Here is a 23,508-nt window from a genome sequence, read left to right as displayed (position 1 = left end):
CTGTTGATGGGAGGGTTCTTGCGAAGCTCCAGTGGTGGTGCCGGTGATATCGCTCAGTCTGGCAGGAGGTCTGCGGCCCGGGCTTTCTTGAGGCCTTTAGGAGGTGGTAATTGTCTCACTTTTGCTTGAAACACAAGCGTTAATTACGGTTTTCAACGATGGCTGTAAACTTGTCCTTCAATTCTTCGCAAAGAAGCGCTCTTCTGTGCCTCTGTGATTTGGGAGGGTTGGAAGGCGTAGGTGTGTGTGGGGGTGTCACAGTTAAATACCGCCACTAGGGCTATCAAACAGGGGAAAAAAAAAGAAAAAATAAAATTATCACTTTTAATTTTGCTCATTGTCGTTGATCCACTTTAATCTCAAAGTTGTCTTCGAACTTGAAGGCACGGTTGGCGTAGGAAGCCTTTCCAAGCGCGCTTACCCTCTTTGCTTCAAATAATCGGTTTTCTTCTCTGTTCCACGGATGGCGCAACTCTGCGTCATTCAATTATGCCGGCACCCCAACCCTGCCGTCAAAAAATTCATTAAAAAAAAAAAAAAAAGAAAAGGTGCCTGTAATATCCTTTGGATATTTCCGATCCAGAGTCACTTTTATGTCTTTGGAAAACAAACAAACAAAAAAAAAATTAATACATTTGTAAGATGGTGCGCCGTGTTCTGCAGTCCCTAGAAGACGCAGCCGGCAGCCCACAGGTATCTCAGCCAGCACGGCTGCTTTTTACCTTCTCCCAGAATAGGGAATTTTTTTATTTTTTTGAAATTTTTTTTATTTTTTTTTCCCTCTTAAATGAGGCGAACAAGTCTGGGCCTCCTTTGGCTTAATCGTTGCTATCAGATGGCATGCCTCCTTCCCTCCAGACGAAATGAAGGCTGCAGGTTTGGGTAACGTGCTTTTGAAAAGCCGATCTTTAAATTACGCTTTATTATTAATACTTTTTTTTTTTTTTTTCTTCTCCTTTCTCCCCTTCGCTTTCTGCTAATTCGGATTGTGAAATCGGGGTAGGTTCCCGCCCGATCCTATATTTCTTGTTTCCCCGAAACTCCCTTATTGCAGGTCCCGAGGAAACTTCTCGTCCTGGGGGTGGTGACTGTCAGACGAGGTCCCAGTTTTGTTTCAGTGCCACTCTCCGGTTCTCGAACAATTTCCATCACTTGGATATTTTAGGGGAGGCGGGGGGGAAAAAAAAAAAACCCAACCTTAATTCCGAGCAGGTTGTTTTTCCTGGAACCGCCCCATGTGGAAAGACTGTCGCGAAAGCATTTCTGTTGGGTTTAATATTTGTAAAAAGCTATTAAAAAAAAAAAATTAAAAAAAAAACCATCCCAACCCTACACTTAGACAAATGAGGACTTTTCAATTATCTGTTTTAATACACTGGCTCTACTAATTCATAAATTATCGGGTACGAAGGGCTATTCCTGCTGTCTAGACTACCCACCCGAGTAACTCAGACCAGAGACTCCCTGCATCCGTACAGGTTTAGACCAGCCGGAGCTCGTCTTCTGAATACCACCAAAACCTCACTTCGCAATTATTATTGACGGAGCATCCACCGCAACCAGCGCTTAATTACTCCACCTGGATCGTTACGGGTGAAAACTGACGCTTCGTTTCTCGCTTGTATTCTCCAAGCGGCACATCCGGCTTTGGGGCTCATCCGGTATCTTTGAGAGACTCAAGGAACCGTTATCAAAACCCCCCTTTCTCCCCGCCAACGTGGGTGTTTTGTGACTAAATCACTGTAGACTTCTAGATAACAGACATGACTTATCTGCGGTTTGGGAGCATCTTTTAATTATTCGCATTCATCTTCTCGGTTCCCTCTTAACGCACCGTAGGGGTGTATAATACAGAGCCCAAAATGTTGGAGGTGTAACGGAGATATAATAGAGATACAACAGAGATGTCACGCTCCCACCGAAAGGGAAGCCAAAGAAGCCGCCAAGAATTTGCGAACTCGCATGAGAATTTTTATTGGATTTGAGGACAGGGAATCCGAGACGTGTTCCTTAAAGCAGACTGTCGCGCAACGTAACTGCCACGCTCTACGCTTAAAACGTCAGCGCTTTATAAAGGGCTTCCATCGCAGATGTCTGAAAACTGACTTATTTTTTTACGGCAACCCATCACAGACGTGGGCATCTTCTTTTTACAAGAGGCCGATCCCAGTCCCTGACCGGACAAAATTCCCATCGGTGTGGGTGGGCGTTATCCCTGGAAAAGATGGCGGAAAAAGCGTAGGCTGGTGTCTCGCCCCCTCCCCCGGCCCCGTGAGGACGCGGCTAATGTTGGAGGGAGAGGAATCAGCCCCGCGATGCATCTGGCCAGGCGGCCGCAATAAATACAGAGAGACACATCAATGCTGGTGAGGTTACGACCTATCCCGTTAAAATAGGAAGGAACTCCAAAATTGCCCCCCACCACCCGCTAGCAATAGGAAACGCAGAAGCCGGTGATTTTCCTCTTGCTTTCCCTGCTACTCTCCCATCCCCTCCATGACTATTTCCTTCTGCCAAAAGGGGCTTTGGGTGGTTTTTGTTTGATTTTTAATGAAGGAGTTGTGGGTTCCTCCCCTTGATAAACGGATCTGCGGTGGCCCCTGGCCCTCCCCTCTCTCTGGGCAAGCTGAAGAAGGGCCCGTCCCTGCAGATCCGACTTCAGCATGTGATAAATCCCACCCCCCTCCCAAAAAATTGGGAGATTGGCCAGAAGTCAGGGATTGGCTTGATAAGGTTCGGACCGAGATACCGCTTTTAAATACTGGACGCCCCACCCGCCCTCCGCCCCCCCAGGGCGTAGGCGTTGCAATCTCCTATATACCATATATCCAGCATCCTGAAGAAGGTGGATCCGCACGTGGGATGTACCCGGAGGTCTACAGGCAAATCAGGACCAGTGGTTGAAACCAGAGAGTAGCTGTCTCCATCTCCAGAGGTTTCAGGAGAAGGAACCGTAGGGTGAGACACCCCTATTGTGGCCAGGAGGTCGAGGGAGGTGATTCTCCCCCTCTACTCCACTCTCATCAGATCCCACCTGGAGTTCTGGAGCCCCTGCTACAAGAGAGATATGGCCGTGCTGGAACGTGTCCAGAGAAGGGCCACGAGGATGATCAGAGGGCTGGAGCGCCTCTCCTATGAGGACAGACTGAGAGACTTGGGCTTGTTCAGTCTGAAGAAAAGAAGGCTCCGAGGAGACCTTCTAGTGGCCTACCAGTATCTTAAGGGGGCCCACAAGAAAGCTGGGGAGGGACTTTTTAGGATGTCGGGTAATGGTAGGACTAGAGGGAACGGATCAAAACTAGAGATGGGTCGATTCAGACTGGACATGAGGAAGAAGTTCTTCCCCATGAGGGTGGTGAGACACTGGACCAGGTTGCCCAGAGAGGTGGTGGAAGCCCCATCCCTGGAAGTTTTTCAGGCCAGGCTGGATGGGGCTCTGAGCAACCTGATCTAGTGGGAGATGTCCCTGGCCATGGCAGGGGGGTTGGAACTGGATGATCTTTAAGGTCCCTTCCAACCCTGACACTTCTATGATTCTACCATTCTATTTTCCATGTCGGCCCCGGCTTTTTACATATATCCCATCATCCGCTCCAGAGCTCGCCATTGGTAACTACGGCTATAGTTAACTATAGGCAACTACAAATAAAACATCGAGGTTCATGCATTTGGCAAATGTCCTTACTTAAAATAAAGAGTATTTTGATTTAAACCACTGAAAGGAGGATACCGGCTATATTGCCTACACGTCCTTACCTTTAAAACGTTCCGGCAAAGCCCCTATGCTTTCTGTTTCCATAGAAGGAAAAAAAAATAAATAAATTCCCTTCTTGAGAGCTTACGCACCAAAACAAGGCTGAAAACATTTATTATTTTGGACATCTGAAACGCAGAAGTACAGGCACAATGCAAAGGAAGGCGGAGTTACGCACAAGGCGGTGCGTTAAGGTTGTATATTTAATATATGTGTGATTTTAAGATGGATGAATCCACTCTGCGAGAACCCACGGAGCCGCACGGAGTACACACGGATCCCAAAGGCACCGGGACCTCTGGGTTAGAGCGCTGGAGGAAGAAGCCGGTCTCTTCCTCGGTGTAATGTGTAGGAAAAGGGATTTGCAGGCTTTCCTTTCTCTGTTAAGTCAAATATTCCACCCGCCTCCCATCCTCCCCTCTACACGGACAGACACGGGTCTCCTCTCTCCGGCCGGTGGTTCCCAACGGGTGTCACGTTCTGCCGTGCTGCAATCCCCAGCTCTCGGGTCACCCCCTCCCAGACCGCCTGACCTAAATCCCTTTCCTCTCACCTCCCGGTCATAAATCCCACCGGCGACATTCGGTCGCTGAACCTCGGCCCCGCTGCCGTCACGGGTTATCTGGGGGGACGGCGGCGTGACGTGGGCAGGGATGGCGGCGTGACAGGGATTAACGGACGCTGTGTGGCTGGGAGGGACCGGCGGAGATGCCACCAAGGGCAGGCTGGGGGACACCAGATCCTCTCTTGGAGCGGCGCTTGTCCTCCGACGCCGGCCCACGTTCGTTCTTCCCTTCCTTGCAGCGCACTGGCCATCGTTATACCAGCATCTTGTCTTCAAACCAGCAAATTAGGGAGAGATTATAGCGATTTAATATATATTTTTATATATACTACATATAAAATATATAACAGTTTATATTGGGTTGGAACAAGATGATCTTTAAGGTCCCTTCCAACCTAAACCATTCTATGGTTCTAGATATGATTTCCTTCATGTTGGCGTAAGGAAGTCCAGGTAAGGAGACTGCCTTGTGTTTAACCCCTCTCTAGATAGAATAAGCCAAGAAATACGACATCTGTGTGGTCGAACCATAAATCCAACAAAATTTCAGCTAGCAGAGCCAGGCACGTGAGCGCTTTGATGAATCCGAGTATTCCCATGACTGATGAGTCCCCCCAGTGCCGGTGCCGGCCATAGCTACTGATGGACCACTTGATTCGGGCGGATGTGACAAGCACGGGGAAGGAAAGGTCCATCTCACGCCACCGTTTTCTTTTTTTCTCATTTTTTTCCACCCGCTTGCAGCAAACCTCATTCCAACAGCTGTAACCTTGGAGTGGCCGATAGCACCCAAGAGCACCAGCACTGAAATGATGATTTTTAAACCGGAAGAGGGGAGATTTAGATGAGAGCTGAGGAAGAAATTTTTCAGTCTGAGGGTGGTGAGACACTGGAACAGGTTGCCCAGAGAAGCTGTGGCTGCCCCATCCCTGGAGGGGTTCAAGGCCAGGTTGGCCGGGGCTTGGAGCAACCTGGGCTGGTGGGAGGTGTCCCTGCCCAGGGCAGGGGGGTTGGATCTAGATGGTCTTTAAGTTCCCTTCCAACCCAAACCATTCCGTGATTCTACGATTTTTAGCTTGCTTTCTATGATTTTAGATGGGTGAGAAGAACAAGAGCACGGGAAGTCCACGTCTCCCCACGACCCGCTGCTCAGCACGTAGCGAGGCTGCTCGGAGAAGAGTTTTCTTTGCACACCTGAGGTCTCGTAGCTCGAATTTGCCGCCTCGCATGTGAGCTGCTGGTGCGGAAGGAGACCTCGGAGGCAGCCAAAATGGCATCGTAACCCAGACTTTGCGCGTTGCTTGAGAGCTCGGCTCTGCAAATAACGCGTCAAAATAGAAGCAGGGCCACCAGTTTCGCTACTCCTAATGCGCACAAAAGGACGGGAGAGTGCCAGGAGCTGCCTTCAGCCTCTCTCTACGTCCCCTGAATGGCTTTTCGCTGCTGGTTTTTTAAAAAAAAAGAGCAAAATGTGTTTGTGAATTGACCCTCGCCTGGAAAGCGTATGAAGAGGGATCAGCTCTGTTTGTTTGTACCCGGTAATGATGTCAGGAAAAGGCGGGGGGGGGGGGTTTGTGGTTGGGTTTTGGTTTCCCCCCCCCCCCCCCCCCCCCATGGCTGGTTTTATCCCCTTTGTTGGAAGTGCCTTTGGTGAGTCTCACACCCCGGTGCTGTTAGCAAAACAATTAGGTTAACAGTGCCTTGGCTCCAACTGTCTGTCAAAGGCTGAATTGCAATGCAAATGAACCCGGGGGGGGGGTTCGAGCTCTTCAAAGCCAGCTGGCTCCGGGGAAAAGCGTGCGGCCCCCCCCCCCCCCCAAAAAAAAAAACAAACACCTCCCTGAGGACGAAGGACCAGGGATGGGGGAGCGGGGAGGGGAAGGGATGGGGTGGGGGGGGGCCGGGTTTTACACGCAGGCTCTAACGGGTGTCGCACGAAGGGTGTAAAACATTACGTAAATATAGGCTACGAAGAGATTCTACAAAGAGAGTCGACAAATAATACAGCCTACAAATAATACATCCTACAAATAATACATCCTACAAACACTACATCCTACAAACACTACGTCCTACAAACACTACATCCTACAAACACTACGTCCTACAAACACTACATCCTACAAACACTACGTCCTACAAACACTACATCCTACAAACACTACATCCTACAAACGCAACGTATTATACAAATACCTTCAACAGCGAAAGGGGGCTTGGAAGAAAGATGCCGACGGACTTTCTCCCGCAGGGCCTGCTGGCGAGAAGACAAGGGGTGACGGTTTTAAATTAAAAGAGGGGAGATTTTTTTTTTTTTTTTTTTGCGACCGGGCCGGGGCGGCGAGAGACACCGGCCCAGGTCGCCCAAAAGAAATGGGAGACGCCCCGTCCCTGGAAACATCCCAGGTCAGGTTGGTCGGGGCTGAGGAACCCGCTCTAGTCGAAGATGTCCTTTCCGTCCAAACCATTCTACGAATGAAACGGATTTTATTCCTTCTCACAGCCTAGCAGCGACCCCCCGGTAACTTTTGGGAAAGGTTTCTGGATCCAGGTGACATTGTCCGTGAGCAACGCCATCCCACGGCAGCACGGTTGGTGGGTATCACCCCCCCCACACACACACACACCCCCCCTTTCAAAGCATCTCCCCAACCCAGGTGCCATGCCCGTTTTTATCAGCATCTTCGTGCTTATTTCTGTATTTTCCATATGGGCACCTACATATGGGCTGTTTGAAGAAGTTTGCAGGGTTAATTAGAAAGCAGCTCTTTACCAGCGATTTAATATTTAGCATTTGCGGAGGAATTTGCACCTGCGGAGATCACAAAGACAGGCCAGCGCCGGTGGCCCAGCTGGACGGACGGTCCCTACAGCCCGGGTCCCAGGGATGTACCCGAGGTCACCTAGAGAACCTACGGCAGGGCCAAAAAAATGGCCATTATTAATTCCCAGACCCCCCCCCCCCGCTTCCCCCTTCCCCATCCCTTCACAGCATACACCGGGTTATGCTTTTTTTGGCCCTCTGTTTGCGACAATAAAGTAATCGCAGTCACAGGCAAGGCAAGAGGAACCCCAAGCCTTAAAGACGTCAATCTCGTTTATAACAGGCCGGAGAGTTTTGAAAATTTAAAAAGTATAACGCGTGTAGTAATGGGCACGGCCAGAGTGTCTTTCACCAGCAGATACGGGAATGAGAAGGAACTCTTTTTTTTTTTTTTTGGGGGGGGGGGTTTGCTTTTTTTTTTCCCTATCAATTTACCGAACGCATCCCAGTGGAAAAGGGATCGAGGTTCTCTAAGGAAACGAGGAAATCGGCCTCGGTGGTCGTGAGGTCACTCCGGAGGCTGCTGAACACGACGTTAAACTGAAAATGTTATCAAACTCCCCTTTTCCGGGACGCAGAAGTGATGACCGTTGTTTTTTTTTTTAAAAAAAATGGGATTTTCTTGCAAAAATCAAAGCTGCGGAATTTGACGGGCCGTTTAACGGGCAGCTTGTACTCGTGCCGTTAATTATTTGGGGGTGAAGTGGGGAGTCCATCCCCTACCTCAGAATAACAAACCTTAAATTTTGCGTTTAGACGCCAGCAAATAATCTTCCCTTCCTCGATTTTTCCACGCTATTCCTCGCAAAGCAGATTTCGGGCCTGGAGGGGTGTAGTCTCATTAACATTTAATCAGGCTGCCCCCAAATCTACCCCCTTTTTAATTAATTTAGACCCAGATTCTGCAAGTACCGTGGGCGAATATTGTGAGTATTTCCTCACGCGAATATTCCCAAACCCGGGCTCTAAAATTAGCCCTGCGCCAAAGGCGGGCATCCAGGACAGAGAATCCCGGGAATACCCTCTGTTTGTTTTGCGTCCCCCCCTCCCTGCGTTTTACGCCCGGTGTCGTGTTTAGTTGGGGGCAATTGTTTTAGAATTGGATTTCGAATTGATTTAGAAACGGATTTCTAGCAACCGTGATTTAAGGGTCTCGGCTCCTAATTTACCGAGTGACCTTAAGCAACTCATCCGCCCGCATTTATTATAGGAGAAAGGAGTTATCCCTGCGGGATGGGGACCTTTGGGGACTTCTCCTGGCGAGGGGACGTCCGGGCTGCCCCGCCGCCTTGTCCCGCTTTGGGGACACCACAAGGCTGCAGCCTCTTGGTGGCCCAGTTTCCCCATCCTCGGCCGGGTCACGGTTGGTGGAATTGGAAGCCGGGCCTGGGGGGGGGCCCGTGGAGGACCGTGGGGGCCAGAACCGGTCCCCGCTGGCAGCACCCACCAGGAACGGTCCCAGTGCCCATCACTTCTGCTTCTCCTTTGGGGCGAACTGGGCGTACGGAATACTTGCCCTTCCTTCGGCGACAGGTGCTGTCAAAGCGCAAAGTATTATTAGCGTTATTGCTTTTTTTTTTTTTTTTTTTTGTGTGTGTGTGTGCGTGCGCCGTGCCCGGAATCGTATATATTATTTTTTTTTTTTTAATTATTATCATTTTATTTTTAATTATTATTTTTATGGCCCGATCGGCTTTAATACTTTAATATTCACAGCGGGCTACGGCCTTTCCGGCACTCCCAGGCTCTGGGGGCTCCCCCCAGCAAAGCTGCCGGGGGCGGGGGGGGGGGGGAGGAACGGGGACACGGGGGACCAGCCGCTCCGCACCCGCGCACCCGGGGGCAAGGATGGAGGAGGAGGAGGAGGAGGATGGGGGGGGGGGGGGGGAGGGAACCTTTCAGCAACCCGAGCCGCGGCTTGCGCAAGGCGGTTGGAGATAAATATAATATATATATATATATATTTATTTAATTTTTTTTTCTTTTTTTTTTTTTTTTTTTTTTTCCCGGAGCGACACGGTGTCTAGACACCCACGTGACGGGGCCGGGGCCGGGCCGCTGCGCACTACGAGCCGCCGCCGCCGCCACCGCGGGGGGGGGGGGGGAACCGGGGGAGGGCGGGGGGGGGGAGCGGGCGCGGCCGAGCGCGTAGGATCCGCGCCGCCGCCGGCTCCACCGCCGGGGCTTCCCCCCCCCCCCCCCCCCCCAACTTTGCAGTCGAAGGAAGGGGGGGGGGGGGGAAAGAGGGGCGGCCGATCGCAGCGAAAAGGAGGAAGAGGGGGGGTGTGGAAAGAAGGGGGGGGGGAAAAAAAAAAGGGAAAAAAAAATAAATAAAAAAACCCCAAGCCAAGAAAGGAGGAGGAGAAGGAGGAGGAGGAGGAGGAGGGGAAGGAAGGCAGGAAGGAGGAGAGAGGAGGAAAGAGGAAAAAAAAAAAAAATATTAAAAAAGCAGGGAGCCAGACGCGGCGGCAGCAGGGAGAGGGGTCGCCGGCGGGCTGCCCCCGCACCCATGTAAGCACCGGCGGAGGGGCGCGGAGGAGCGGGGGGCGGGCTCCCCCCACCCCCCCCCCCCGGCGGCAGCACGCTGCTGGGGAAGGAGGGGACACAGCCCCACTTTTCTTTTTTTTTTTTTTTTTTGTCTTTCTTTTCTTTTCGTAGCAGCCGGATCAAGACTCCGCGTGTGCGTGTGTGGATTAAAAACCTTGGGGAAGAAGGAGGAAAAAAAAAAAAAACAAAACAACCAAACCAAAACCAAAAAAAAAAAAAAAACAAAACCAAACCGACAACAAACCAGCCCGAACCCCGCATCAGGACGACCTGGGCTTTAAAAAGGGATACAACACTCTGGATGCGCTTGTTCTCCTCTTTTGTGACAGATGCTTAAACCGATTCCGACGGCCAGATCTTAGGGTTGGTGTTTTGGGTTTTTAATTTTTTTTTTATATAATTTTTTTTTTTTTTTTTTTTATAGAGAGAGAGAGACGTAATTTTGGCTGGCTTTTTTCTTTTTTATCTTTCGATTCTGCCCTGCCTCGCATCAATCCCGTCTCTTCCTCCCCCCCCCCAGCTCCTCACCCCCACCTCTTGTATTCACCCACCCACCCCCCTCCTTTTATTCCGCCCCCCCCCCCCCCCCTCCCCAGCGCTGGCGGGTTGATGGGCTCCGCGGCCGGGGGGAGGCCGAGGATCCCCCGGGCTCCGCACCCGCGCAGGGCGGCGCGGCGCCGGCAACCTCCGCCCGCCTCCCCCAGCGCGATGCGCCGCCGGCTGTAGACGGGCTTTTTTTAATTTCGCTTTTTTTGGGCAAAACCAACGCGACCAGCGCCCTCCCCCCCCCCCCCTTTTTTTTTTCTTTAATTTTTTTTTTTTTTTTTTTTTTAATTTTTGGGGGGTTTCTCGCAGCAGGCAGAGGAGCCCCCCCCCCCCCCTCCTCTCCCCGCCCCCCCCCCCTCCCCTCCCTCCTCCCTCCCTCCCTCCCTCCCTCCCTCCCTCCGCGGGAGGCGGCGGGACCCGCGGCCCCCAGCGCGGAGACTGGCGCATGCCACAGCCCGCCTCGGCCCCGCCGCCGCCGCCGCCGCCGCCGCCTTCCCCCCGCCGCCGCCCGCCGCCGCCCGCCGCTGCCCCCCGCCGCCGCCGCCGCCGCGTCCCGGCTCCCGGCCCCTTCATGCGCGGCGGACGACATGCCCGTTTTGTAGCCGGGGGCCCCTCCTCTCGTCCCGCATGTTCAGGACCAAACGCTCGGTGCTCGTTCGGCGGCTCTGGCGGAGCCGTGCGCCCGGCGGCGGCGGCGAGGAGGAGGAGGAGGAGGCGGCGGCGGCTGCTGAAGCCGGCGCGGTGGCGGCGGCGGCCGAGGCCCGGGCGCATGTCTGCGGCGGGGGGCGCGGGTGCTGCTGCCCGGGCAAGGCGGGCCGCGGCGGCCGGGCTTCCGCGGGCGCGGAGGCGGAACTGAAGGCGCTGACCCACGCCGTGCTGAAGCGGCTGAAGGAGCGGCAGCTGGAGGGGCTGCTGCACGCCGTGGAGTCCCGCGGCGGGGCGCGGACCCCCTGCCTGCTGCTGCCCGCCAAGGCCGACTCCCGGCTGGGCCAGCACTGGTACCCGCTGCCGGTGCTGCTCTGCAAGGTGTTCCGCTGGCCCGACCTGCGGCACTGCTCCGAAGTCAAGCGGTTATGTGGCTGTGAATCCTACGGCAAGGCTCACCCCGAGCTCGTCTGCTGCAACCCGCACCACCTCAGCCGGCTCTGCGAGCTCGGTAAGGCTCGGGATGGCCGGGGGGGGGGGGGGGGGGGGGACGGGGACACGACGGCGGTGGGGACGGGAACGACACACGCGACACGGGGGACACCGCGGGGATGGATGCGGGGTGATGGATGCGGGGGGGGGGGGGGGATGGCCGCCGAGGGATGCTCGCCCCCTCAACTTTCCCACCCCCCCCCCAAAAAAAAAAAAAAAAACCAAAAAACAAAACTTCTTCGCGCTGTTTTATGCGTTATTATTATTTTTTTTTTCGTGCGTGTGTTGAGGGGAGGGGGTGCTCCCTTTACTCCCCCCCCTCACCCTCCCTTCTCTCCGCCCCCCCCCTCCCCTCACCCCCCCCCCCAGCCCCAACCCCGCCCGGTGCCTCCCCGCCGGTGCCGGGGGATTAGGGGCCGCCTGGCGCGGCCGGCCCCGTCCCCGCCGCTCCGCGGCTCCGCCGAGCCAAGGAGGCCCCGCTCAGACAGCCCGAGCGGCAGATAGCAGGGAGACTGGCGCCAGACGGCCCCTTTTGTTTATCTGACAGCTAAATATCAAGGCAATCACCGCCTCGCTGCCCTGCCTCCAACCCCCAGAGCTAAGACAAACAGTTTTGCTAAAAGAATGCCACTGTTATCATAAGTTCCTATCTTTTTTTTTTTCTTTTTTTTTTCCTTTTTTTTTTTTTTTTTTTTCCTTTCTCATGGCTCTGCCTTTATTTTCCCTGTACTTTTCTAATTCCAGAGTCTCCCCCTCCGCCCTACTCCAGATATCCGATGGATTTTCTCAAACCAACTGGTAAGTGGACTTTTTCAATGCATGCTGCAGATTTATCAAATATATACATATATATATATATAAAAAAAAGGGAAAAGAGCCCCTTCCTCAGGGGAAGTGCCTCCTGCCTTTGTCACGCCGCGATGCAATTTTGGGGCTGCTTGGGTGCTTCCGTGCTTTCTGATACCCCTGGGTGAATGAAGATGTAATTTATCTCAGGCTGCACGAAGTAGGATTTTTAAAACTCTGGCAGGAAACTCTTAGGAGGGATTGCGATGCGGCACAGGCCTTCGCTGCTCCCTTCCCCTTGGAAAAACCAGGAAAAAAAAAAATCGTGTTGGTCGATGACAGCGCTCCCGCGCCCCTGGCTGAATTTGTCGGGATTTAGGTTGGGATCCAGCATCTCCCTGGTGGCTGGGCATCCCGGTGAACAAACGGAGTTGGGAGAACACCTCGCCGTGTTTTAAAGGCGCCTAATCCCGCCTCGTCAGGTTGAAAAACTTGGGAAAGGGAGTCGAAAAGTTATTTTTTTTTTCCTTTTTTTTTTTTAATAATTTTTTTTTTTTTTTTTAAGCGGAGCTCTGCGTGCCTGTTGCTCGTAATTGAATGTCAGGGTGCCAGGGGAGAAGCCCATTTGAGGCTGGCACCAGCTCTTTTGCGGTCGTCTGCGTAAACTCTGGGTTGGCAGCGAGCTCGCCGGTGGGGTGGGAGATAAATCGGGCTGGGAGAAGGAAGAGAAACGGGGTGGGGGGGGGGGGGGGGGAGCTCGGGGAGGCAGCTCCCGGCTCCCCCAGGATTTTGGGGATCGGGATTCGGGGAGCGTTGGCCGGAGCGCGGTGGTCTCTGCGGTCGCGTCCCTCGGTCGCAGCAAGCAGGGAAGCAAGGATAGATGTGTTTCCGAAGACCAGTATAAACCCTTGTTCGTTACTGTTTTTTGGGCCAAAAGAGCGGTTGCTCTAAAATTGCTGCCCTTCAGTTTCTCGGGACTGAAAGAAACCCCCCCCCCCCCCCCCAAACTTGAGGTTGCTTCGGACACGTGGGGTACCACTGGGGGGGGTCCCATCCTGCCCCACTCCTCCCTCGGAGGCTGGACTGTTGTTTTTCCCCCCCTTTAAGACACGCTAATAACTCTTTTTTTTTTTACACCTGGTGGAAATAAGCAAAGCTGTTTAGCAAACACTCGGGCTGCAAAGCATGAAATATTTTGCCTCGGCGTGAAAAAACAGGAGATAAAAAGCTTCGTGAATGAAAGAGGGATGTCGGGAGTGGGTTCAGCATCCCCAGCACGTGCCGGGATGCCGGAAGGCTTGGGCCATAAATAGACTCCGAGGGTCTGCCGGGTCGCCAGGTTGTGCGGGTTTTGGGTGAGATCGGCATCGTTTCGACAGCATCCCTGCGGTCCTCCCCCCCCCCCCCAAAAAGTTGAGATTTCCGCCTTTTTTTTCGCCTTTTTTTCTGCCCGGCGGTGATGGCGGGGCGGGATGCAGAGGGGTTCGGAGAGAAGGGTTAAAAGCTGGCCTTTGGTTTCCTGCAAAGATGTTAGGATAAATCTATTAGCAGGGTTTAAACATCCAATCTGCCTCTGCCAGGACCTCATTTTCAGTTAGCCGAGTGATATATTTATTCATTAGCAAGTGTTGACATAAGGTAGCAAAATGTGTGTAAACAGAAAAGCCGCAGAACATGAATGTGCCATTTCGAAAGGAAAAGTTATTCCTATCGGCCAATAGGAAGTGATTAACGCTGCCCATCGGAAACGCAGAAACAACTGGGTTACTCACCAAAAAAGTCCTCCCTTTTTTTTTTTTTTTTTTTTTTTTTTTTTTTTTTCCCTTTTCGAAAGAAAAATCCGTTTGGCAGCTGAACTCGGGCTAACGGGGCCGCGACAGGCACAAGCGGAGCCTGGGAGTCTGTTGTTGCAGGTGGGTTTTGCAAGCTCAGGCTTTCTCGGCGTTTCCTCTGCGGAGGGACCGAGGGTTTCCCATCCCGGCATCGGTACCGTCTCCCGCGGCGGTTTCCCAGCTGGATGTTGAGGATTGCTCTGCCGGGGGCTGGCTAGATGGAAGAGGGACGTTAGATCACCATGGGACCATGGCTGATGAGGCGTGGGATCTGGGGTGGGGACGGCCCCTCCGTTTAGACTTGGGCAACCGCATCTGCCCATGGAGCTGGGAACGTGCATCCAAGCAGGAAAACTTCTGCTTTTCCATCAGGTGTGATAGCGGTCATAAAAATATGGAAGTGTTCGGTGCTACAGGTTCGGCAGACAGGAATACCTGGACCAGCGTGGGCTCTGGCAGTGGTCACCAGTGCCCATCATCATTGAATCATTGAATGCTTTGGGTCGGAAGGGACCTTTCAAGGCCATCTAGTCCAACCCCCCTGCCATGAGCGGGGACATCTTCAACTAGACCAAGTTGCCCAGAGCCCCGTCCAACCCGGCCTGGAATGTTTCCAGGGATGGGGCATCTCCCACCTCTCTGGGCGACCTGGGCCAGTGTCTCACCACCCTCACATTAAAGAATTCCTTCTTTATATCTAGGCTAAATCTCCCCTCCCTCTTATGACGGGGATTACATTTTTGGGGGAGGTGATGGAGGCTGAGATGGGCTGTGTCGCCGGCTGGAGGAAAGCAGGGACGGACAGGGAGCTGGGGATCTGCTGCCGGCAGTGAAATGTCCCATCGGACTGCGCGTTGGTAGGATCGATCTCGTATTTGTGCACTCACCGTAGAGCGTAAAGATCTGCCCTTGGCAGCCCGGTTACCTGCAGGAAGGCTCTTAAGTCCAGGTTGGCTTGCTTCTTCGTCAAGGAGAGGACTTTCCCTCTTCCTTAACGTGGGATAGTTGCAGGGATGGGCGACGGTGGCTCGTGCGGGGCCGGGCTCACCCTGCAATCCTGATTCCCGTGCCGGAAGCGAGATGGATAGTAGTGTCCCAAATAGTTCGAGCAGATGTTTTGACCCATCGTTAAGTGGGACAAGGAGCTGTGGCTGTCGTGCTCCTGGGTGGCTGCCAGTGGTGGTGCTGGAGTATGAGAGTGCCGGAACCCTACTGAGATGTCGCTGGCAGAGCCCGAATGCCCTCCTGTGGCATCGACTTTCGGGGGAGTTGAAGGTTTGGCAGCTTCCAGGAACTTTTCGGCACCTCGCAAGGTTGGGCTGGTGGCCACCAGGGATAATTGTCTCCGCGATGGTTTTATATTGCAGGGAGGCAGCTTTGGGAGGAGATCCGCATGCGGTAGGCTTGGGTAAACCTCCGATACTGTGACCTCTCGGTGCTGAAAATAAAATGCGGCCGAGTACCAAGCGTGAGCCCTTGGCAGATCTGGGGACGATGGGAAGAGTACAAGGATGAAACCAGGGGTCCCACTTTTGGGCTTAGCCCACACCGGACCATCACGCTTGGTCTAGAGTCAAGGTGCGTGAGCTTTGTGTCCTCTAAACTCCAGAGGGTAATTAATTGATGAAGGGAACCGGCTGTCGGATGACGGGACATGGGAAGGGAGCTGATGGCTGTTGAAGAAGTCATGAAAGCACATCACCCCATTGTAGTTACGCATTTTAGAGTCAGGACGGGATTCTCTCCCACCGTCCTGTCCAATGATCACGTTATGATCCTTGGAGTAAGACAACACGGAAAGGGCAAATTACATCCTTTATCCCACGGGGAGCTGTAACCGGGGGCAGACGGAGCCCAGCGCGGGGCAGGATTGGTCCGCCCTGCCTTCGGAAAGCATCTGTAGCCCGACCAGTTGAAGGACATCTCAGAAGAAGGGCGGGGGGGGACTCCTCTGTCTGGACCAGAAAGGGTTAAAAAAAAAAAAAAAAAAAAAAGAAAAAGCGTAATTCTTTAAAGCATAGAAAGCACGACGAGGCATTTAGAGAGTGTATCGTATACAGTATTTCACAAGTAAAGTCCATTTCCTGCCTCCCCTATTGTTTTTGGTTTGATTAAGTATATCCTGTTAAACTGTATATTCCTGTTAGGGCTTCTACTTCACTCCGATAAAATGAGGTTATGCAGGCAGGGGTTTCGTTTTCACCGGGATTTCGGGGATGAAACCCGGAAAAATGACTTTTACCAGTAGGCAGAGAATGATCTTGTCGCTCCTGGTGGTGGCCCCTGCTTTGAGATACGGCCGCGAGCAAGGTGATGTTAGCAGGGAGCCCAATGAAACCCAAAGTCCCCGAGAACCTGCTGAGGACCAGAAGGTTGTGTGAACTTCATGGATCTTCTCAGGCGTGGAGTGGCCTTGAGCTTGTCTCCCTCATGGTAGGGACCGAAAAGCTGGAGTTTGCCTGCAAGACCAGGGGATCGGTGTTGGCTCCTGGCTGTTGTCACCTGGAGAAGCAGGCTTGGGATGGAAAGGTCCAAACCTTGAGGTGGAACAGCTCCATGCGTCAGGAGAAACCTCTTAACGGGGCGTCCAGTCTTACCCTGCCCTTGCCCTTTGATGCTGCGTGGAGGAGTAGATCCAGGAGGCGTCCCAGGAGGTGACAGCGAGGTGTAAGATCCGCCAGCAACTGGCGGTGACAAAAATTGAGCGGGGGAAGGCAAACGTAGACCGTTGGCCGCAAAAGAGCGGCGATGAGACATTTCCCTTTCGGTTCCCATTTCGGTGAGTTACAGGTGTTGACTAAATTGGGTGCGTAAAGCCACGATTGAAGCATTTTTGGGAGCTCGCTTGCATCAGAAAGACGACAACCTTGATCTCATTACCCGGTGACTTGGCCAGAGAGGTGGCAGCCAGTCTGTAATTTCTGCTGGTCTATAATCAGCGTTGGCTGGTGATGAAGCGCAGCGCGCAGCCTTGATTGAGGCGACGAGTTAGGGTGGATGCTTCTTGATGAACTACCGTCTCTGCGCGGACAATTAGTAATCGCTTCCTGCTAAACCCTTTGGAATGCGTGTTCTGCTCGCGGCGATGCTGGGAGCCTGCGAAGAACCGCCTATATACTGATTTTTTTTTTGTTTTTTTGTTTTTTTTCTTTCTTTTCCTCCACTCCAGCAGATTGTCCAGACTCTGTGCCTTCCTCCACTGAAACAGGGGGAACTAATTGTCTAGCCCCTGGGGGGCTTTCAGGTAAGACATCTTCTTGTTGATCTTGATTTTGGCCGCGAGTTGCGTTGTCCGAGGGTCCCGACGGAAAGGCGGAGTGATGCCGGGGAGTTGTGGGGATGCGAGTTGTTGAGAAAAGGCCTGCTCAAAGGGGGAATTAGGTTTCATTTCAGTAGCAGCCGCGTACCTCTCCGGCAGAGGATGTGTGGAAATCCCAGGCGAGGTTCTCCATTCCCAAAAGCCCAGATTTCCCTTTGAATTCCGGCCTCACGCTCCATTAATTTTCGGAGCGAGGCAGGAAGAGGCGTGTTTGGGGAAGGCGAAGTGATGTTGGCCACCCGTTCGTTTGGATGCGTGGATTGTCGGAGCAGGTGCGGTCGTGCCTTGCAGAAGGATTCGGTGTCAAGCTCTCCTTGACTTGGTGGTGGCGTCTCTCGTCCCTGGGACGAGAGCCGTCCTTGGACATTGCTGCTGGTAGGGTAACCGGCATCCTGCATTTCATGTGTGAGGCTCGTGGTGCCTGGGGAGGGCAGGTGAGCCCGTTTTTTGCAGAAGACGTTGCAGAAGGAGTTGAACTTGATGATCTTATGCGTCCCTTCATTGAGATGTTGACATAACTTGAGATATTCTATGATATCCCTCATTTTCCCATTTCCCATCTCCTTCAGCCTCCAGCTGCTGTTACGGGATGGGGGTTCAGGGGGTGGTTTCCTCAGCCCTCTTGGGCTTTTCGTAGAACGATAGAGTGGTTTGGATTGGAAGAGACCTTTAAAGATCATCTAGCCCAACTCCAAGGATGTGATGCCTCCAGCACCTCATCTCCTACCCTGGCCCCGGCCAACTCCGTGGCCGGGTTTTGTCTCTACCAGGATTAAAGTGCCTGCAAACCGCGTACCTACGTGTCCACGCTGACGACTTAAAGGTGCTTCCCTTGGTGGGGACGTTTCCCCAATGGGCGATTTATTCGTCGCCCTGAAAGCGGAATTTCAGAAATAGGTCGGCGACGGCCGCGCACGCGCGGGCGGGCATCTGCCCCTGCCTCTCTCCAGGAATTGCGTTCGGCGTGGATGTCTTTAAGTGAGCCTTGTTTGTTTTTCTTTGGGTGTAATATATACCCTGTCTGTTATTTGAGAGGGGAGCATATTGTTTGCTCAAAGGCCCTAATGAGAATTAATCAAAGGGAGGGGGAGAGGGAACAGAGAAATTTGTCGCTGTTGGGGTTTTTTTGGTTTGTGTTTTTTTGGTTTTTTTTTTTGGTTTTTTTTTTTGGTTTTTTTTTTTAAATGCCGAAGACTTTTGGGGTTTTCTTTGTATTTTTTTTGCTATTGGAGCCTATAGCTTTAGGGAAGGGGAAAAAAAAGGGACTGTAAAAAAAAAAGACAAGAAGCTAAACAACACAATAAGGATGTTGTTAGATCTTTTTTTTTTTTCTTTTTCTTTTTTTTTTTTCTTCTTTTTCCTCCTGAAATACACCCGTTGCGGAGGGGAGGAGAGAGCAGTTCGGTTCCACAGGATACCACATGAAATAAGCAGAGGAAGTACTCGCTTTTAAAAAGGGGGCTTTCTGTAAGGTTCGGCCTATTGATAACATCTCGTCTGGCTGCTCCGCTCCCGAAGGGAAGGGAAGGCGGGAGGTGGGGGCTTGGGCTGCAGGAAATAACGCGGCGCGTTCCCGGTGCCTCCCAAAGGGCCGCTGGAAGGGGAGCCCCAGCTCCCTCGTAGACCCTCCTCCCCAAAAGAAAGCACGTTCCCCTCCCCGAAAACGCCTTTTTTTTTTTTCCCTTTTTTTAAATACTTATTATATTGTTATTATTTCATTGGATCGCATTATTTTTTTGGTCTTCCTTATCAAAGGTTCCCCCAACAACCCCTCAAAAAGCCTGGAAACAGAACCTTTTACGATCATTAACCGCTCTTTTTTTTTTTTTCCTCCCCAAATGTAATTGTAGCCATTTAGTTTAATGAGGAGCTGATAGGAGAGTTGACTCATGAAGGGATACGGTTAGCTACCCAAGCCCTGAAACAAAGCCGAATGCCTCCACATGAAAGAGCATTTGTTTTGAATTTGCTCTGATTTACTGGCATCTCCCTTCCGCGCGCCCGAAGTGCAGCGCTGAAAATTCCCAACTGGAGAGACCCAGTCGAGAAAGGAAAATAAACGCACTTTGCAGCGATCCTCCAAAGCTCACTTTCTCCTTTTTTTTTTTTTTTTTCTTCTTTTTTTCTTTTTTTTCCCTACCTCCCCCCGCATATTTTAGTTAGCGGAAGAGTGTATTTGAAGAGGGCTTTAATGAGTTATTAGTTGGGTGCACGAGGAGCTCTTCGGCTTGGTCTTATCTAAGTTCGGGTAGATGGGGATCTGTGATGCCGGGTGGAGAATCCAGCATCCCTCATCCTCTCCAGACCAGGGCTGTCAGGGCTGGATTCATGGTTCCGTGATGGAAGGATGGCTTTAAGAAAAGCCAAACCCCTCAATTTTTGGTAGATTTGGAAGCTGGAGAAGGAGGCTGTGGAAGACATCGCGGGTGGATGGTGGTGGTGGGTTCCTATAGCATCGTGGGCAGGTTGCTTTGGCCACCAGTGACGGGCAATGGGTGGCGTAGTGGTGGTGTTCACAGTCAGTAGACCAGCTCTAAGGTCTGGAAGCTGGAAGGGCAGGATTTAGTGAGGCAGATCGCTCTCGGCACCGAGAATTTGGGAACGGGGCCAGCCTGGGGTTCACAGCCACTCTGGCAGGGAAACCGCGTGGCGAGGGTTGAGAGGATGATGGCAAGAGGAGCATTAAAAAGGGCATGCTCTTCTAGCTCTCCATGAGGATCCTTTGATGGTGATGAGTCTCAGGTCCAGCCACCACTGGGGTCGTAATCTCCTCCCGGAGGCTGAAGGCAGTTCCATTGATGGATACCAGAGGTGCTGGAGGATGTGGGAGGTGGAGTGGCGCAGCCGCGGGGATGGATGGGGAGTGTTTCCCCCTTGGGATAACCGATCTGAGCCGCTGTATCCCTCCCTCCGCTTTCTGTTCTCCTTCCTGGCCCAGGAATGCAATATTGGGTAGTCCTTCATGCCATGCTCTTCTCATCCCACCTCCGCTGTGTCTTCTCCAGCCATCCCTTTCTCCAGCTGATGCACCCCTCACTCCCCCGGGGTGCTGGCTCCATATTCTTGCCTTTATTTATTTTCTTAGAGCTTTATTTTTGTCGGTGGTCGCTCCGTGGGTAGGTCAGGACTCCTCGCTTGTGGTGTCTCCCACCGAGGTGGTTGTGCTTGGGTATTGCCAGTCCTGACCCTTTGTATCCTCGACGTGGTTAAAGAAGAGAGCAAAAATAACCCATTGGAGATAAAAATAATTTCCGTAAATAGGAGACAGAGGGTGGTTTTTCCTGTATTTTGAGCTGACTCGTTCCCAGCAGACGTGTTTGGTTACGACTCTTCCTTCAAACAAGCAAAGCCATGCTTGGAGGGCCGGGAGGTGGCCGGCCTGTGGTCCGGTGGCGCCTGATCAGTGGGGGTCGAATTCCCGTACAACCCATGGAAGAGCTCCGCTCTGAGAGTAGGAGCGAGCTGATGGTGCTTGATGTGCTGGGTCTCCATGGATGCTCTCCACCCACCCCCGGACATCTCCCTCTTGACCCGTTTCTGGCGTGGGGCTGGTGGCTCTTGGCTGATGGAGAAGGTTGTGGTGCCCATGGTGTGCGAGAAGGTGGCTCTCCTGCAGGATACATGGATGGTGCTGGATTGGCTGGCAAAGTGAAGGCCTCCAAGAAGCCCGTCATGGCAGGAAAGCAGGATGAGCTGGCTTGTGGCCTTGCCACCTCCGCTGCTTTTGTGTTTATAGGGGTTATTCATAAAATACCAAAGCTGAGAGTTTACCCAGATTTCAGCCCAATCCCGTTGACTTGCCCTGACTCTTGGAACCACCCCAGGGTTTCCTGGAGCCAGTGGACATTGAATGATTGTGCTTGGTGGGCGCTGGACCAAGGCTCTGCAAGGCTCTTCTGGAGCAAGCGTAACCTCAGTTTCTCCCTCCCAACCCATCTGTATGAAAAAGATGGGAAAAGACCTCCGGAGGTTGGAGGAACATCAACATCGCTCCATGCTCCGTCTCTCCTGATGGTGGGACCACGTCTGGTTTAAGGGACTGCTTGGCTGAGTGACATTTCATTCCGAAATCGCGGGCAGGCCGGGAATGTTTCACTATGCCTCTGATCCCCGCTGGTATCTGCTCGCCGGGGAAGAAGCACCTTGTCCAAAGCCGGAGCTATTCGCCCCTCGGAGTGGCTCCCCATCGCTCTCTCCCCTCCACACCCCTCCATGTAAACAGGATCCCGCGCGGTTTCTCCGGCAAAGTCCTGCCTGTGTTTTCCCGTTCCCCCCCTCCCTCTCCTACAGAGTTTATAACCTCCTGTGAAATGCCTTTATTTACAAATTGGCATCCTATTATAATCTGGAATCGAGACATCTTCCTGTGGAACTAGGATTGTATATTTGTCCCGGGGATAAACAATTGCTTGGGAATTTTTTATTATTATTATTATTTTATTTTTTTTTTTAACGTCACTTATTCTTGGTTTATTTTCGAGCGTACCTCCTTTTAATGTTTTTTTTGTTTTTTTTTTTTAATTTGCTTTGAGCACCGCAAGGCGTTGCACCCTTTCCTTCCCAGCCTCGTTGGAGACCCGAAATCCCGCCCCCCCCCCCCCCCCCCACCCTGCAATCTCCCGTAGCTAAAAAAACGCCGTCCCCTCCTGGAAAGGACAAGGTTATCAGGGGTTAACGCCAAGATGACAGCACTGGAGCCTCTGGAGCAAAACAGGCTGCCTGCCAGACTAGGAGCCTCCCGGCTCGCCTCGCACATCATCTGACCGTGGCCGGCGGGGAGGAGGGAGCCGGTGCTTGGCACCGACCCCGGGGCTCTTGGCTTGGCCACTCCGGCTCCTTCGGCCCCGTGGGGGATTTTTTTTTTTTTTTTTTTTGAAGGGGGACCCCCTCCCCCCCCCCCCAGGGGACACGGCCGGGGTAGCCCCCGCGATGCGGCGGGGGATGCTGGGGGGCATCCTCCTCTTAGCTAATTAGAATCCCCCCCAAGCAAATAGGACCCATTTAATAATTAAAGTGCTCTGGAGGATCCTGTCTAGATGCTCTTCTAGGATGGGTTTTTAAAAAAAAAAAAAAAAGTGTGGCAGATGTGCTCCCCCCCATTAAATGTTTCAACCCATCCCTGTTTCAACCCATCACCAGCTCCAGTAAATCCATTTTTCCGGGTGCTGCTGGATTTTCCCAACCAACATGGTGCCTTGGGAGCAGTCGACAAGAAAACGCAGAAGACAACCCCACCACCGGCGAGTCCTTCGTGGTGGTGACTGACCACGGAATCATGGAATGGTTTGGGTTGGAAGGGACCTTAAAGATAATCTTGTTCCAGCCCCGCTACGGTGGATCACGGTGGGGACCATGGTGGGAACCAGAATGGGGACCAGCATGGGTACAATGATGGGGACCGCGGGGGTTTTACACCGCAACGCCCATGTTTTTTAGAGGGGAACGAGGACAAAAAAGGGGAATTTGGAAGTTAGGGTGCCGGAGAGGGATTCAGATGGTGCTGTGCGCTGCCAAAAGATGTCCCGATGAGCGCCGGCAACTTGATCGTTGGGGACATTTAAAACTCGACGGGACAAAAACACTCGTAGAGGAGCAGCCCCGGGCTGGCGGGGATGCGGGCTGCATCGTTTCCATCCCCGCCGCCTGCCAGCGGGTATCGCTTACACTAGAGGAACCAGTAACGTTAACCACATGCATTTCCCCGCCACCGGCATTGAGGGGTGGTGGGGGGGGGGGGGGGGGATGCCTATTCCTAACCGTGGCGGCCAAGACCTCGTTAAAATGAGGGACGCCCCATTTTAGGGTGCGGAGGGGGGGAAAAAATTGGGGTGGACGGAGTGGACGGAGCTTCCCCCCCCCCACCGCCCCCATCCCTCATGGGGTGCTTCGGGAGGGGGGATGGCTGGGTGGTGGGTGCTGGCGCGGGTGGGTGCCCCCACCGGCCGTCCCCCCCGCCGGCTTGAATGACCCACGCCGCAGCCTGGCTGCCTGCCGACTGTCACAAAGGAGCTTCCTTTCCAGTTTATTTTCGGCGCTGGGATATTATTAACCGCTGAGGCACGGGCTCTGTTCTAACCACCCTCGCTTTTTGCCTAAATCGCTTGGGTTTTTTCCCCCCCCCCCGCCACCCCACAGCCCCGCCTCGGCGTGCCGAGGCCGCCGGCTTGGCCGCGGTACCGCCGGGGGTACCGGCTGCGT

At 52.9% G+C, this 23,508-nt stretch overlaps 1 protein-coding gene across 1 annotated transcript; it reads left to right on the top strand.

Annotated features, from left to right (window-relative positions):
• The first annotated feature begins 10,763 nt into the window (after nt 1-10,763).
• On the top strand, nt 10,764-14,040 carry LOC134508804 (mothers against decapentaplegic homolog 7-like). Its single transcript, XM_063320882.1, has 3 exons — nt 10,764-11,392; nt 12,118-12,171; nt 13,994-14,040. Exons 1-3 carry the CDS (start codon nt 10,864-10,866, stop codon nt 14,023-14,025), a joined length of 615 nt encoding a protein of 204 aa, XP_063176952.1. The 5' UTR covers nt 10,764-10,863; the 3' UTR covers nt 14,026-14,040.
• The last annotated feature ends 9,468 nt before the right edge of the window (nt 14,041-23,508 follow it).

This window comes from Chroicocephalus ridibundus, chromosome Z (assembly GCF_963924245.1).
Source record: "Chroicocephalus ridibundus chromosome Z, bChrRid1.1, whole genome shotgun sequence".
Lineage (NCBI taxonomy): Eukaryota > Metazoa > Chordata > Aves > Charadriiformes > Laridae > Chroicocephalus > Chroicocephalus ridibundus.
The sequence above is the reverse complement of the archived record's forward strand: the minus strand, read 5'-3'. Positions and strand labels throughout refer to the sequence as shown.